Source organism: Amblyomma maculatum, chromosome 1 (assembly GCF_055883805.1).
Source record: "Amblyomma maculatum isolate TAMU_Amacu chromosome 1, ASM5588380v1, whole genome shotgun sequence".
In the NCBI taxonomy this organism is placed as follows: Eukaryota; Metazoa; Arthropoda; class Arachnida; order Ixodida; family Ixodidae; genus Amblyomma; species Amblyomma maculatum.
In genome coordinates, this window is record NC_139344.1 from 346,307,608 (window position 1) to 346,319,378 (window position 11,771).

Below are 11,771 nucleotides of genomic sequence, written 5' to 3' on the forward strand. Positions count from 1 at the left end.
TAATTTTCATCTCCATCCTGTTCTACGGGCATAGTTCAATGTCCAAGATGGTAGCACTTTCCTGCCTGTTCTAATTTTTTTTTATGCGAAGCATATTAACGTAGGTTTCAGGCCTTCGCGCGACGCCCGGCGGTGGCCACCATTGACCCTGAAGTGGGATCACGTGACATGACGTCACGTGATGACGTCACACCGGCTGCCGATGGGGCCTCATATCGCGCCGTCGGTCGCCTCCCGGCGGTGGCCACCATTGACCTTGAAGTGAGATCACATGTGTGACGTCACGTGATGACGTCACACCGGCTTCAGATAGGGTCTCATATCGCGTCGTCGGACGTCGCCCGGCGGAGGCCTCCACGCTTCGGTTCGCGCCGTCGCGCGCGACGCGGCGGCGGCGCCACCATCGCTGCATCACGTGATATGTGACGTCACGCCAAGGATGAAGCGGCGCGCGCCCGCCGTCGCGTCAGTCTCTGTGCCCGCAACCGCGCCAGCGTGTTTGCGCCGGGCGTGTATGCGGTCAAGATGCCTCGCATCCACTGGGCTTAACCTTGATAAGCCTCCAATTTTTTTCTGAATAGGTAACCGGCCTAAGAAAGAAGAATCTAAGGCACGACGTCAGTCTGGCATAGACACCAGTGTGCACGCTCATTGGTATATGTGGCATACGCACAATTCGAACCACATCTCCCCCTACCGCGGTTTTGGCAATTTGAAGCGGAGTGCCAAGTAAATGCATGATCCCCTTGATTGTGTGCTCTCGCTTCTCACCCTCTCGCTTGTCCCCTGGCAAATACGACACAAGCATACTAATTTGAGCCCTTTACCATCAGTATGATGGGAGCCGATCACATCCTTGAGTTAGCCATGCGTTATTTTTATTTTTTTTATATTCCGCGTATTCATAGTCGGATAGAACAGAATAACGAAGCCGCATAAGCACCGCTTGAAGGAGGTCCTCCAGCCAATGGCGTCGACGGCGATTGTCATGACGTCGCGGTGAATCTCATTTTAGCCGGAACATTCGCCAGTGATTTAACATCCAGTTCAAAAGGTTAATCATGACTACACGTGAACCAGCCAGTCGACGCCGTTGGCTTGAAGGCCAGCATTCACCGCAGCATTGCGATCAAGCGTCAAACTTTAGTGGGTTAAGGAACACGTTATTAAAAATATTCCACCCTCATTGCTCCTAGAAATAAGGAGGGTGGAAACGAGTGTATTCATTCAGAAATGCGTAAAAACATTTTGAATGCGCGTTAAGGGCCCTGTTCTGCAGGAGATCTGGCGTTGTCGTCGTTGTGAGCAATATATATATATATATATGAAGGAAAGAAGTCAACAGTCGGCGAGGCCAAGGAAAGCATTGGGGATTATGTTTTATGTCTCTTTTTTAATTTTTACTTGGATAATCACAGAAATGAGTAATGCAATCTGCTTAGGGTAAAGATAAGTAAACCCAAAGTAGAAGAAAAAACAACGTGCTGATGGTGGGGACCGAACCCACGACCTCCGAATATCGCGTCCGGTGCTCTTCCAATATATATATATATATATATATATATATATATATATATATATATATATATATATATATATATATATATATATATATATATATATATATATATATATATATATATATATATATATATATATATATATATGATCGAGGTTTAACCCTCCCATACCTAGTTACAACTGTGTGTAAGGCGCGTGCTCATCTTCAAAACTGCGCGAATAAAACAAGGACAGTTTTATTTGCGCAGTTTTGAAGAACGATTTTCGTCATCTAGCCTGCCAGAAGACACTTCTGAAGGTAAGTGCTTGATGTGATGATAAAAGCGCTCCCGTATAAAATGCGCCTCCTAAACTACGACGAACACAACTAGCCTAGACACAGCACAGTGGAATAAATGTTCAGTTTAGCTTTGTGTAAAGCCTTGGGCTTTGTAAAATAAGCTTTGCGGTGCGTGCTAGCGATCTTGTGCAATGTCCAATGGCGCAAATTAAAACTCTTCCCACACCCCCTCTTATACAGCAGGATCTTTCCGGATCAGATAGCCCCCATGTGTAAACACTGCTCAACTCCGGCCACACTCATACACATGGTGTGGACTTGTACACATTACAACACAGACAACACAAACACCCCAGACACGTGGGAGTCTCTCCTGTGTACTTCCGAGCCAGCAGACCAACGCTGGCTTATCCAGCGCGCGGTGGAGGCCGCGGCATCCCAAAGGATCCCCGCCGACCTCCTCTAAGTCAGCGCAACCGGCCCTTTGACTGGTCCCCTGTTTTTGGGCGCAATAAAAGAGTTCACCACCACCACGGAAACTCGGCGAGAACTCACTACTATATGGGTCGACACACTGAGCAGGTTCTGTTTCCAAGTGGCACGCGACGGAGTCGTGTGGATACTCGGAGAGTGCCTCCTACAAGGAAATGTATCGCTCTAAATGTTGCATAACTCGTTCAATACAAATAAAAATTTCCCTATAAAACCGTTCTTGAAGCACTCGATCAGCAATGCGTTAGACCTGTTCGACTATATGGACGTCCAGAGACAATTCCCCGTCAATTTAGGACAAACAGCTGCTTCCAGCTGCATTCTAGCGGGCTTGCCGAGCAGGTGGCGGAGTGGAGGGCGACTCATCGCAGGGGAGGAGCATATGCTGCTTTTGAAGACAGCGACAAAACAAGCAAACCAAGCGAGGGGCTCACCGAGGACGAATGACGTCTGGTAGAGTGCAGTGGCGCCCATGGCTGTGATAAAGCGCATCACCGTGAACTGCACGTAGTTCGTGGTGAACACAGTGGCCCACGAAGTGAACAGGAACACCGGCGGGATGAACAGGAAGCAGACGCGTCGGCCATACCTGTAACGCCAACCAGCGTCCCGACTACAGCTCGACCTATAGTCATTATCAGCATGACCGCATGGCAAAGGCCCCTCCCCTCAGCCCTCTCCAGTTAACCAGGTCCTGTACCAGATGCGTAATCTCACTGACGTTCTGCCGCCGCCTGCTACGCTTATATCTTGCTTGTATCTTCCTTTGAAATCCAGTCACCCTCGGCTATCTTCCTTTGACATTATATGTACATTATATGTACTTCGCCAGTACATTATAGTGTACTGGCGAAGACTGCAGACAGGAACATTCCCTAACCTGCATATCCTAAGCAAAATTTACCCGTCACAATATCGGGACACCTGCCCATGGTGTGGTAGCACACCTTCGTTATACCACATCACGTGGCAATGTAGAAATAACGACAGCTTTCGTAAAGACCCGAGTGCGGAACAGTGGGAGAGCCGGCTCTCCAGCGGCGATTTGGATTGCCAACTAGGTCTAATCCAGCACGCCCAGCGAGCAGTGAAGCTCAGCGGAGCCCTGGAATAGGGGCACCGACCCTGTGAGAAGACGGAAGATGGAACTCTTCTGCTACTACACAAGACCCTCCTAGAGAAACTAACGTATTTCCTATCCTATCCTATCCTATTATATGCCCTGCCCATGCCCATATTAATTCATTTCGACTACAATGTCACGTTTGTTCCTTGAACCACTCTGCACGCTTCCTGTCTAGCTCTTAATGTTACATCTATCATTTTCCGTTCCATAGCTCTCTGCGTTGTCCTAACTTTAAGTTGAACCATTTTCCTCGCCTCCGCGTTTGTTCCCCATAGGTGCTATACAATTTCCTTTTGATGGATATATGGTAGCCTGCCGTTCATAATCTGATAATACTTGCAGAATGTGCTCCAAACCAGTGCAATTGGTCTAGTTGTTCCATTGTGACCCGGATATGCGGTTACCACCGGTCCTAAATGTATTCCCTTACGACTTCCAATGCCTCGCTACCTATTGTAAACTGCCGCTCTTTTCCGAGACTGTTGAGTTCTCTGTATATTATTTTCGAAGCCTACAACTCTGCTTTGCCTGTCTAGGTCATTAATTTGTCCCCTGAGTTCCTCAAGGCGGTTTTAAGCGAATCGCAGGTTATTTAGGCGTTTTCCACTAACCCTTATCCCAAATTGTTTGAAATCCAGGTCTCTCTACGTTTTCCAAGATAGCTCACTGGAGAGATCGTGTTTCCTTGCTTAACATCCTTCTTACGAATTGTTAGGCAAGACAAGCAAGGTACATGCTACCCAAAGCATCACAGTTGTGGCGACTGGTAGCCTGAGAGCAAGTCGCAACAAGTAATACACATAAATTCGAAACTGTCCCATACTATCTGTGCTAGACGAGAACTTTTTCTATAGGTGTTTATACAGGGGTTATGCTTCACCCGAGACTCTCCTGAAATCGTAAAAATGTGAATTTTGAGTTAGATCACTTTATTCGGCCTTGCAATTGCCAGCGGTGTGTACATTAAAATACAACTAATATGTGTAAAACTAGCTAGGTGGCTAACCAATATTAAATAAAAACATTAACTCTAATACTAAATATTCAATATCAATAAGCGTCAGATAGTAATTCTAATGTTTTAACTAATATCTACATAGTTATCGTTAACTGTTCCACATAGGCTCTTTATTGAGAGGCTTGAAGAATATCCTTACGAGTTCTAAAGTTAAAAAAAAAAAAAGACCATTATCGTCACTGCTGCGCGCGCTCCGCTAAGAAGCGCATACCGTTGTTCCTATTCGCAGCGCCCGGGCCTGAGCCACTGGAGGTAAAGCATATTACAGGCGGCCGTTTATGAAGTATGTGATATGTTCCACGCGGAATGACTCAATTAGCAAACTTCTGCAGTTAATCAAATTTTAGCCTGTCTCATACTGCTCGCGAAGAAGTTCAGAAAATACCACCCGTATAGGCGATCTACTCTTTCCAGACAAAACCGCGCAAAAAGTTTAATGAATATATTAGCAGCCATTGTGGCACTCTTACCGGTCCGACAAGTGTCCAAACAGTACAGACGCAATCATAACGCCAACCATGAACACTGCCTGTGAGCAGCTCACAAGCCAGTCATCCTTGCAGACCAAGTTAAACTGCAACGATAAAAAAAAAAAAAAAAAGTGCAACTGCACGTGAAACGCTCACTATGCGCCACTTTCTAATAAAACCTGCTCGGAAAGTACTCGAATCACGATCACCAGGGCTTGAAGAGCTAGCACCGATATTTACTTGCTTTTTATTCCCTAGGTGGTACCTATAAGACATGGTCAAAAGAATTAATCTGCACCCGCTAAATAATTTGTCTTCGCCAATGTATAGTTTCGGATTCAGCTGCTGAACGGTGGCTATGAAATCAGTAGTGGATAGATGTCATATGATACGTAATGTATAATGGCACGCTACCTCTGTGTCATTAAAGATTCATTGCAGCGAACCAAACCAAAAAGGCAACGATTGCGCCGCACTTCTTGTGCACCTCACGTGATCTCTAGCCCTAGTTATAGCATCATACTACCGTTCGGCTGCTGACTACACAACTATATCGAAGAAGTACAATCCTAGGTTATTTACCGAGCGTAAATTAATCACACCGGACCATCCGTGCTTACTGACCGTGTCGCGCACAACTTCAAAAAAAAAAAAAAAGTCGGTGTCTCCATTCCTTTTATTGTCTGCTTGAAGTCGCGCACGCACTGCCTATTTTTTCAAAAAGACGTCTATAAGTAATGTTCGAATGTCAGACGAATGTTTTATTTCGACATACTAATAAGTTTTGAATTTTCAAATATAAGTGGACGTCTGTTTTGGTTCGGAACAAGACCCCCCCACTGACGTTCTCCTAAGATATCCATTGACAAGTGATGCCTCAAAACCTAAGAAGCGCACCGAAGAGAGAGAGACCCGACCAGCAGACAACGCTTACAGACAAATAACCGCAAAACGGTAGCCGTTAAATGCATTCGTGCACTAAAAACTGCCGCTGACTCAGCTACAGCGTACTATAAGAGTAGCAGCAGCAGCAGCAGCGACTGCTCAAACAGTACATTGCGGCAAGTGTACCTCGGTGACGATGGTGCTCTTGAACTCGGCGTCGGAGTAGACCCATCGGTCGCAACGCTGGGACGTGTTGAGGAAGTCTTCGGCAGCGCAGCCTTTGGGCGCCGTGACGTTGCGGTCACGGAGGTAACACTGTGCCTCTTCCGCGCTGTGGTCTGGCATGGCGTACGTCGCCCACGGAGCGTGGAAGGTGGTGCCGTTGCCATCGCAGCCGTCGACGAAACATCTTGCGAAAAAAGGACCACGATCGACTTGGAAAAAATATATATATCAACAGCACCGACGCGTAGGAATGACATTTCCGGACGAAACATTGTTGGGACAATATAACTGCACCTAAATTTTAAAGCAAAGCTTGCGCAACTCGCTCAAATGCTTCATACAGAACGTATACTTAAGAATGTTGTAATTACGCCGCTGTACAGGAAAAAGATGGGTAAAATGTTGCGACGTGATCGACCGTCTTATTGAAAGAAGCCGCTAGGAAATTCTGGCGACCTATGTTTGGCTCCTTATTGCAGTCTAATAAAACTGTGCAAAGCAAAGTGGGCCAAAGCGAGGCTCGTACGTGTAACGATGCACAAAAATTTGTGTGTGTCACAAAGAAAAAGCCGAAAATTGGGCGAAATTTCAACAGCTTAGCTCTGCAGTGGCCAGCTATCTCCGCGGGAAAAAGCTGTGAAGCTATTTTAAACTAACAACTACATCAAAATAGTGTATGAATTGAGTCAGTGACCTAATCCGAGTGTTCAAGAACTCGCGCCGTCGCGAGAGCAGTGAATTGGTAAAAAAAAAAAAAAAAAAAAAAAGAAAAAAAAATATTGCATCGACGGAAGAATCTGGTGGGCACAGGGTTATTCAATTGAAAGCAAATCAATCCATCAATGAACAGCTGCACTTTTAGTAAAAATTCATTAAAAAATCCGAAACATAGTCATCGGTGAAAATGTTCAAAATCCACATTTATCCGACTAAGAAATTTTAATAGCGCCGCCTAGAATTATCAGAGGACCCTTGAGTGTCGCTGCATCTAAATGCGCGAAATCCTGTGCGACAGAAGAAAAAAAAAAAGAAAACAGGACACGGGTCAGATGACTTCTGATGTTTAGCCAAGAAGTCTTCCTATCTTGCAGTACTAGCAGTACTGCTAGACTAAGTCTAGCAGTACTAATCCTAATGGACTTCTTTCTCCCCAGCGGAGATCATGCGCATGGGCATGCATCTTCTCGTACCAAACATGTTCTTAGTACTGCAGGATAGAATATTTGAGTAGGTGTTGATGAATATGGCAGGGGCTGCCAGCATATGCGACTCCTCTTCAGAGAAGGTGGAAGAGGCAGGCCTCGCTCTTGCTCTGACCACTCTCGATATTACCACCATTGTTAGCGATTCTAAATCAGCCATCCATAATTTCGGCGCGGGTCGGATATCCCGTCCAGCCCTGTCTCTCCTCCTAAAACACTCTTTAAACCACTCCATCACCCCTCTCTGGACCCCCGCACATGCGGGCCTAGATGGTAAAGAGGTGGCTCACGCATGGGCCCGAGGTTTTACTGTCCGGCCGCAGGCAATGGAGTCCACCTTCGGCCACGTGGCTCCGCTTACTGCGCGGGACCGCCTCCTCTCCTTTCATGACACATGTTACCATTACCGCTTCGGTCGTCTTGTGTATTCCCCGGCACACCGCGAAGCCTCTCGTTATCTTTCTGGCGCCAGCCTCAGACTCGCCCATTTCCTACTCCTGCTATCTGCCACCTCATTCACCCAGCTATCTATGCCTTCTAAGCTTGTCACTTCCGCCCGGCCAGAGCCAACCTTGACTTCATGTTAGGGCTACGCTTAACACCCCCCCCCCCCCCCCATCACTCAATATTCATCCACAGGAGCAGTGGGAGGCTGCCTTGCGCAGCCCAGTGCCCGGTCTTCCAGATCCTGGATTGGGCTCAGAAGGTAGCGGATCCGAGGTATCCGGGGCCTATCCAGCGTAGAATCTCCCTCCTTCCCCCACTGCTCTTTTTCCATATGGAATAAATAAAGTCGTTGCAGTCACTGTAGGGGGCATTACAAACAGACGAATTGTTGTGCAAACAGCTAAGGACCTGATAACTTGAAAAATAAAAAAGGTCAGTCAGAGGTTGCAAAAACAAAGTCGGGCACGCAGGTGGTAGCAGCGTTTTCGCGGCTGGGAACGGCCATTCTATTCTGTGGCGGTTCTGAAGAAGAGTGAAGCAGTGGAGGTGGTGGCACTTCATCAAGGGATGATAAGAACTTGCGATACATTGAAAGGCTGGAAACGCGACGCCGACGCAAAGCGCTGATAAGCCATACTCCGCTTTTATAGATGAAACGCTAACGTCATACAAGTATAGTTAGGTTTGGCTTTGAGGTTTAACGTCCCGAAGCGTCTGATGATATAAGAGCCACTCAAAGTACGAGACAGATAAATCTAATATGATTTTGAACTCATTCTATCGCGCCTGTGAGATGTGCTCGATGCTGGTTGTGCTTTAACAGTAGGTCATTTTTTTTTTTTTTTAATTTCTGGTCAAGGGGAAATTCAGTGCAGAAGTTGTGGCATACCATAGTTTTTTGCTTCCTTTTTTTGCTAACATCTATAGACGTTTCAACGTGCTGATCGTACAGCGACAGCACGCGGACACCCCACACACCGCGCTCGAAAGCTCTGTGCTATCATCTAACGATCGGCTACGCGGGGTCATCAGGCGGATTTAGCGATAACCACTTCGGTCGTTTCCTGCTCAAAGCGGCGAGTGCGGAAAAAAGAACAAATAAGAACCGATACTCACGGCGTGCCTCCCGAAAGGCCCGTAAAGCAATAAAAGTCTTCGAGATAAAGACAGGCATGACGAAAATGTGCTCGCAATCAGAGGGAGCCTGACAAGTCGTTCGCACCAGGAAACAACCTGATATGCACTTGCATGATCAAGGAAAAATGGGCAATCTTTACTGCGCGACTACATACTTCTAGAATGCATAGAAGGCACAATCAGGATTGCGAATTTCGTAACTTTTTTTCACTGTAGCCGCACAAACGAAGATTTAAGAGCCGGCGCGTTTCGGCAAGAGGACCGAATGAACAAAAAATTGTTCTTAAGAGTTAACAAAAATGAATCAAAGAAGGGAAAGAAATGGAAGCATTTTACTTTTTGAGCCTGTGTGTGCCTCAAGAGGGATTTTTTTTTTTTTTTCGCTACATGGAGGTTTGGAGCTACGTGGAGATGGTACTCAGTAAGGTTGCTCAAACGGGTGAAACATTAGGTGAAATAAAAACAGGCAGGTAGTTTGGTTTCGTAGGTTTAAAGTCCCAATTTGACTCTGGCTATGAGGGACGCCGTAGCGAAAGGCTCGGGAAATTTCAGCCACATGGGGTTCTTAACTTGCGCCGACATCGAAAAGCAGCCACTGCGGCCGGAAACCGGGGGAAGTGAAAACCTGTCTCTCTCACGCCCCCATTTTTCTTTCTTTTTTTTTTTTTTGTGATATCCGGCAACATGGACATTCTCAGTTAATGCACGCAAAAGGGCTGCATTAGACGGCAATTGATAGTATGTGCTCGCATCCCGAGGTATGAAAGACAGCCAAAAATAATCGCAAAAGGGAAGTGGACATGAACGAGACGGCAATTTTTGCCTGATTGAATAGAAAAGAGTATGTTAACAACGCGTGCTTTATTTCAAGTTAAAAATTACACAGCAGTCGCTTTGAAGAAAAACGGGTATCCACGTGCTCTACATTGGGGAACTGAAGCAAATAATTAAAATAAAAAAGCTAGAACACTTAACGCCGTCTTTAAGGGCATGATGAGATAGCGGTCTCTCGTTCGCATACAGTCGTGAGCTTTATAAAAGGCAACGCGCGAGCGCGTGGCAGACAGCCTCGCCCAGAACTATATAACAGTGGCGAAGCGCGACGGCGGCGCTGGAAATGAAGTCGAGACAGCGATGCTGTTCCGTCTGCTGGCCGAACCCCGTTCACTATAAACGTGCAACTATTACAACGAGTACCTAAACATTAGTGCAGTGTCATGCCACCGTCAATTGATATCATCGGTTAATTCGCTGAAAAATCAGCGAAGAAAGAAAGTACGTTGATTTGAAGCTTGCCAATAAAATAGAAACAAAGAAATGAACATAAAAAGCAACGAATACTAAGCGTTGAGAGGTTTTATTTATTTTAACTTCTGTCGTCTGCTGCTCTGAATGCTTTCGTTTCGTTGATACGTTAGTAGGAGTATCGGAAAGGGTGTGGTGCGCAGAAATTAAAGCCAGCTTTTCCTTTAAGGATGCCCAGTGTGTCTGATAATGAATGAATCCAAATTGTAGAGCTGTCAAAGGGCTGCGGCGAGAGGTGAATCGTTGCTATCTGTTTCTGACGTCAGCTGACGACAGAACGATCGACGTTGCAGCAATTTTTAGCTGCCGCTGCAAACTTTGCTCGTATAGTGCACGTGGTGCGACCAGCAGATGGAACGGCACTGCTCTCTTCACTTGCTTTCGAACGCTGCCGTCGCATTTGTTCTGGACGAGACTATCTGTCACACGCTCGCATGTTCCCTTTTATAAAGCTCTCCACTGTACATGTACTCGGCATCGAAGAGCACTGGATGCAGAGTGTCTGGAGACCAGACTTGTTGAAGTATACAGGTCGGACTGGCATGACGTGATATAGAAAAATCAAATGATCAAGCAACGTGGCTCTTGGGTACCAAAATTGCTTTCTTCGTGTCCGGTAAACTACTGTCCCCGACAGTACCACCTCACCCGAGTAGAAACTTTGCTATAGGATTTTTGGGGTTGCGATTCTTGCGTTTTGGCTCCTAAAATGGAGCCGCAGCGGGCAGGTCCCTCAGTTCTGAATACAACGCTGGTTATTGAGCTTCTTGAATGTTTCAAATAATAGAATACTCATAGAACGGGCAACCCTTCGAAGAGTAGAAGGAAGAAGTGTGAATAGACAATTGTCATCGCCAAACGAGCTCAAAGTGTCATGTAAGAGTGGTCGAAATCGACACGTCCACACGGGTCTTGTCTGAATTTAATCGCAAGCTAAAACGGCCCACCTGTGTTCTGGGACAGCAGCCAAGAAGACGTGAGCCAGCTGGTGCGCTCCGTTCAGAATAGGCGGCAGGCAGGCAAGTAACTGCACACACATCTGGAACCTGCCGTACTCGCCGATGTGTATTAGCGCCCGGTCGAAATCCATGGCACGCGGATGCGAGACAACCGTAGGATTAAACGACGACGTTTCCCGATGCAACAGCGGCGGCCGAAGACATGCCTCCCGTGACCTTGGCTCCCACGGCGTCACGTTGCCGCCGGAGCAGGCAGAGCGAGCACAACGCCCGAAGAGCGGACGACGGTGTACAGTAGCCGTTGTTGCGGTGTCGTTCGGAAAAGGAATACAGTGGTGACACGCCGGCACATGGCGTAACCGCCTCGCGACGGCCAATGGCAACGAAACGAGCGCGAGGGTGGGCCCGCCGAAACAAACGCTCGTTCGCTCGCGCTCGCCTTCTCTGCCGCCAAGTGACGCTAGCTCCGCTGTTCCAGGATGCTCAGCAGCAAGGGGGATATGCTTATCTCTAGTAACCTTATCGCTAATCCATTTACTGGGGTACCGGCGCATGTGCGACTAAGGGGGAATGGAAAGGATTTGCTATGTCATGCCCAATAGGATTAGGTGGGCGCAGCAAACGGAGCACATCGCCGCACGGTTGTGTAGTAGAGGCGGCCAACGCACTCGATCCGTTTACCAGCTTGGTCGTGAAATGGAGTG

General features: G+C 47.1%; 1 protein-coding gene across 1 annotated transcript in view; it reads right to left on the minus strand.

Moving 5' to 3' along the window:
• LOC146207669 (organic cation transporter protein-like) overlaps nt 1-11,532 on the minus strand; it is a 25,715-nt gene extending 14,183 nt beyond the window's left edge. The window contains exons 1-4 of the mRNA XM_084589567.1: nt 11,056-11,532; nt 5,979-6,201; nt 4,908-5,011; nt 2,728-2,882 (exon numbers count right to left, since the gene is read on the minus strand). Coding sequence (XP_084445693.1) covers nt 2,728-2,882; nt 4,908-5,011; nt 5,979-6,201; nt 11,056-11,198 — 625 coding nt within the window. The 5' untranslated portion in view covers nt 11,199-11,532. The remainder of the gene's footprint in view (nt 1-2,727; nt 2,883-4,907; nt 5,012-5,978; nt 6,202-11,055) is intronic.
• Nucleotides 11,533-11,771: the final 239 nt, after the last annotated feature.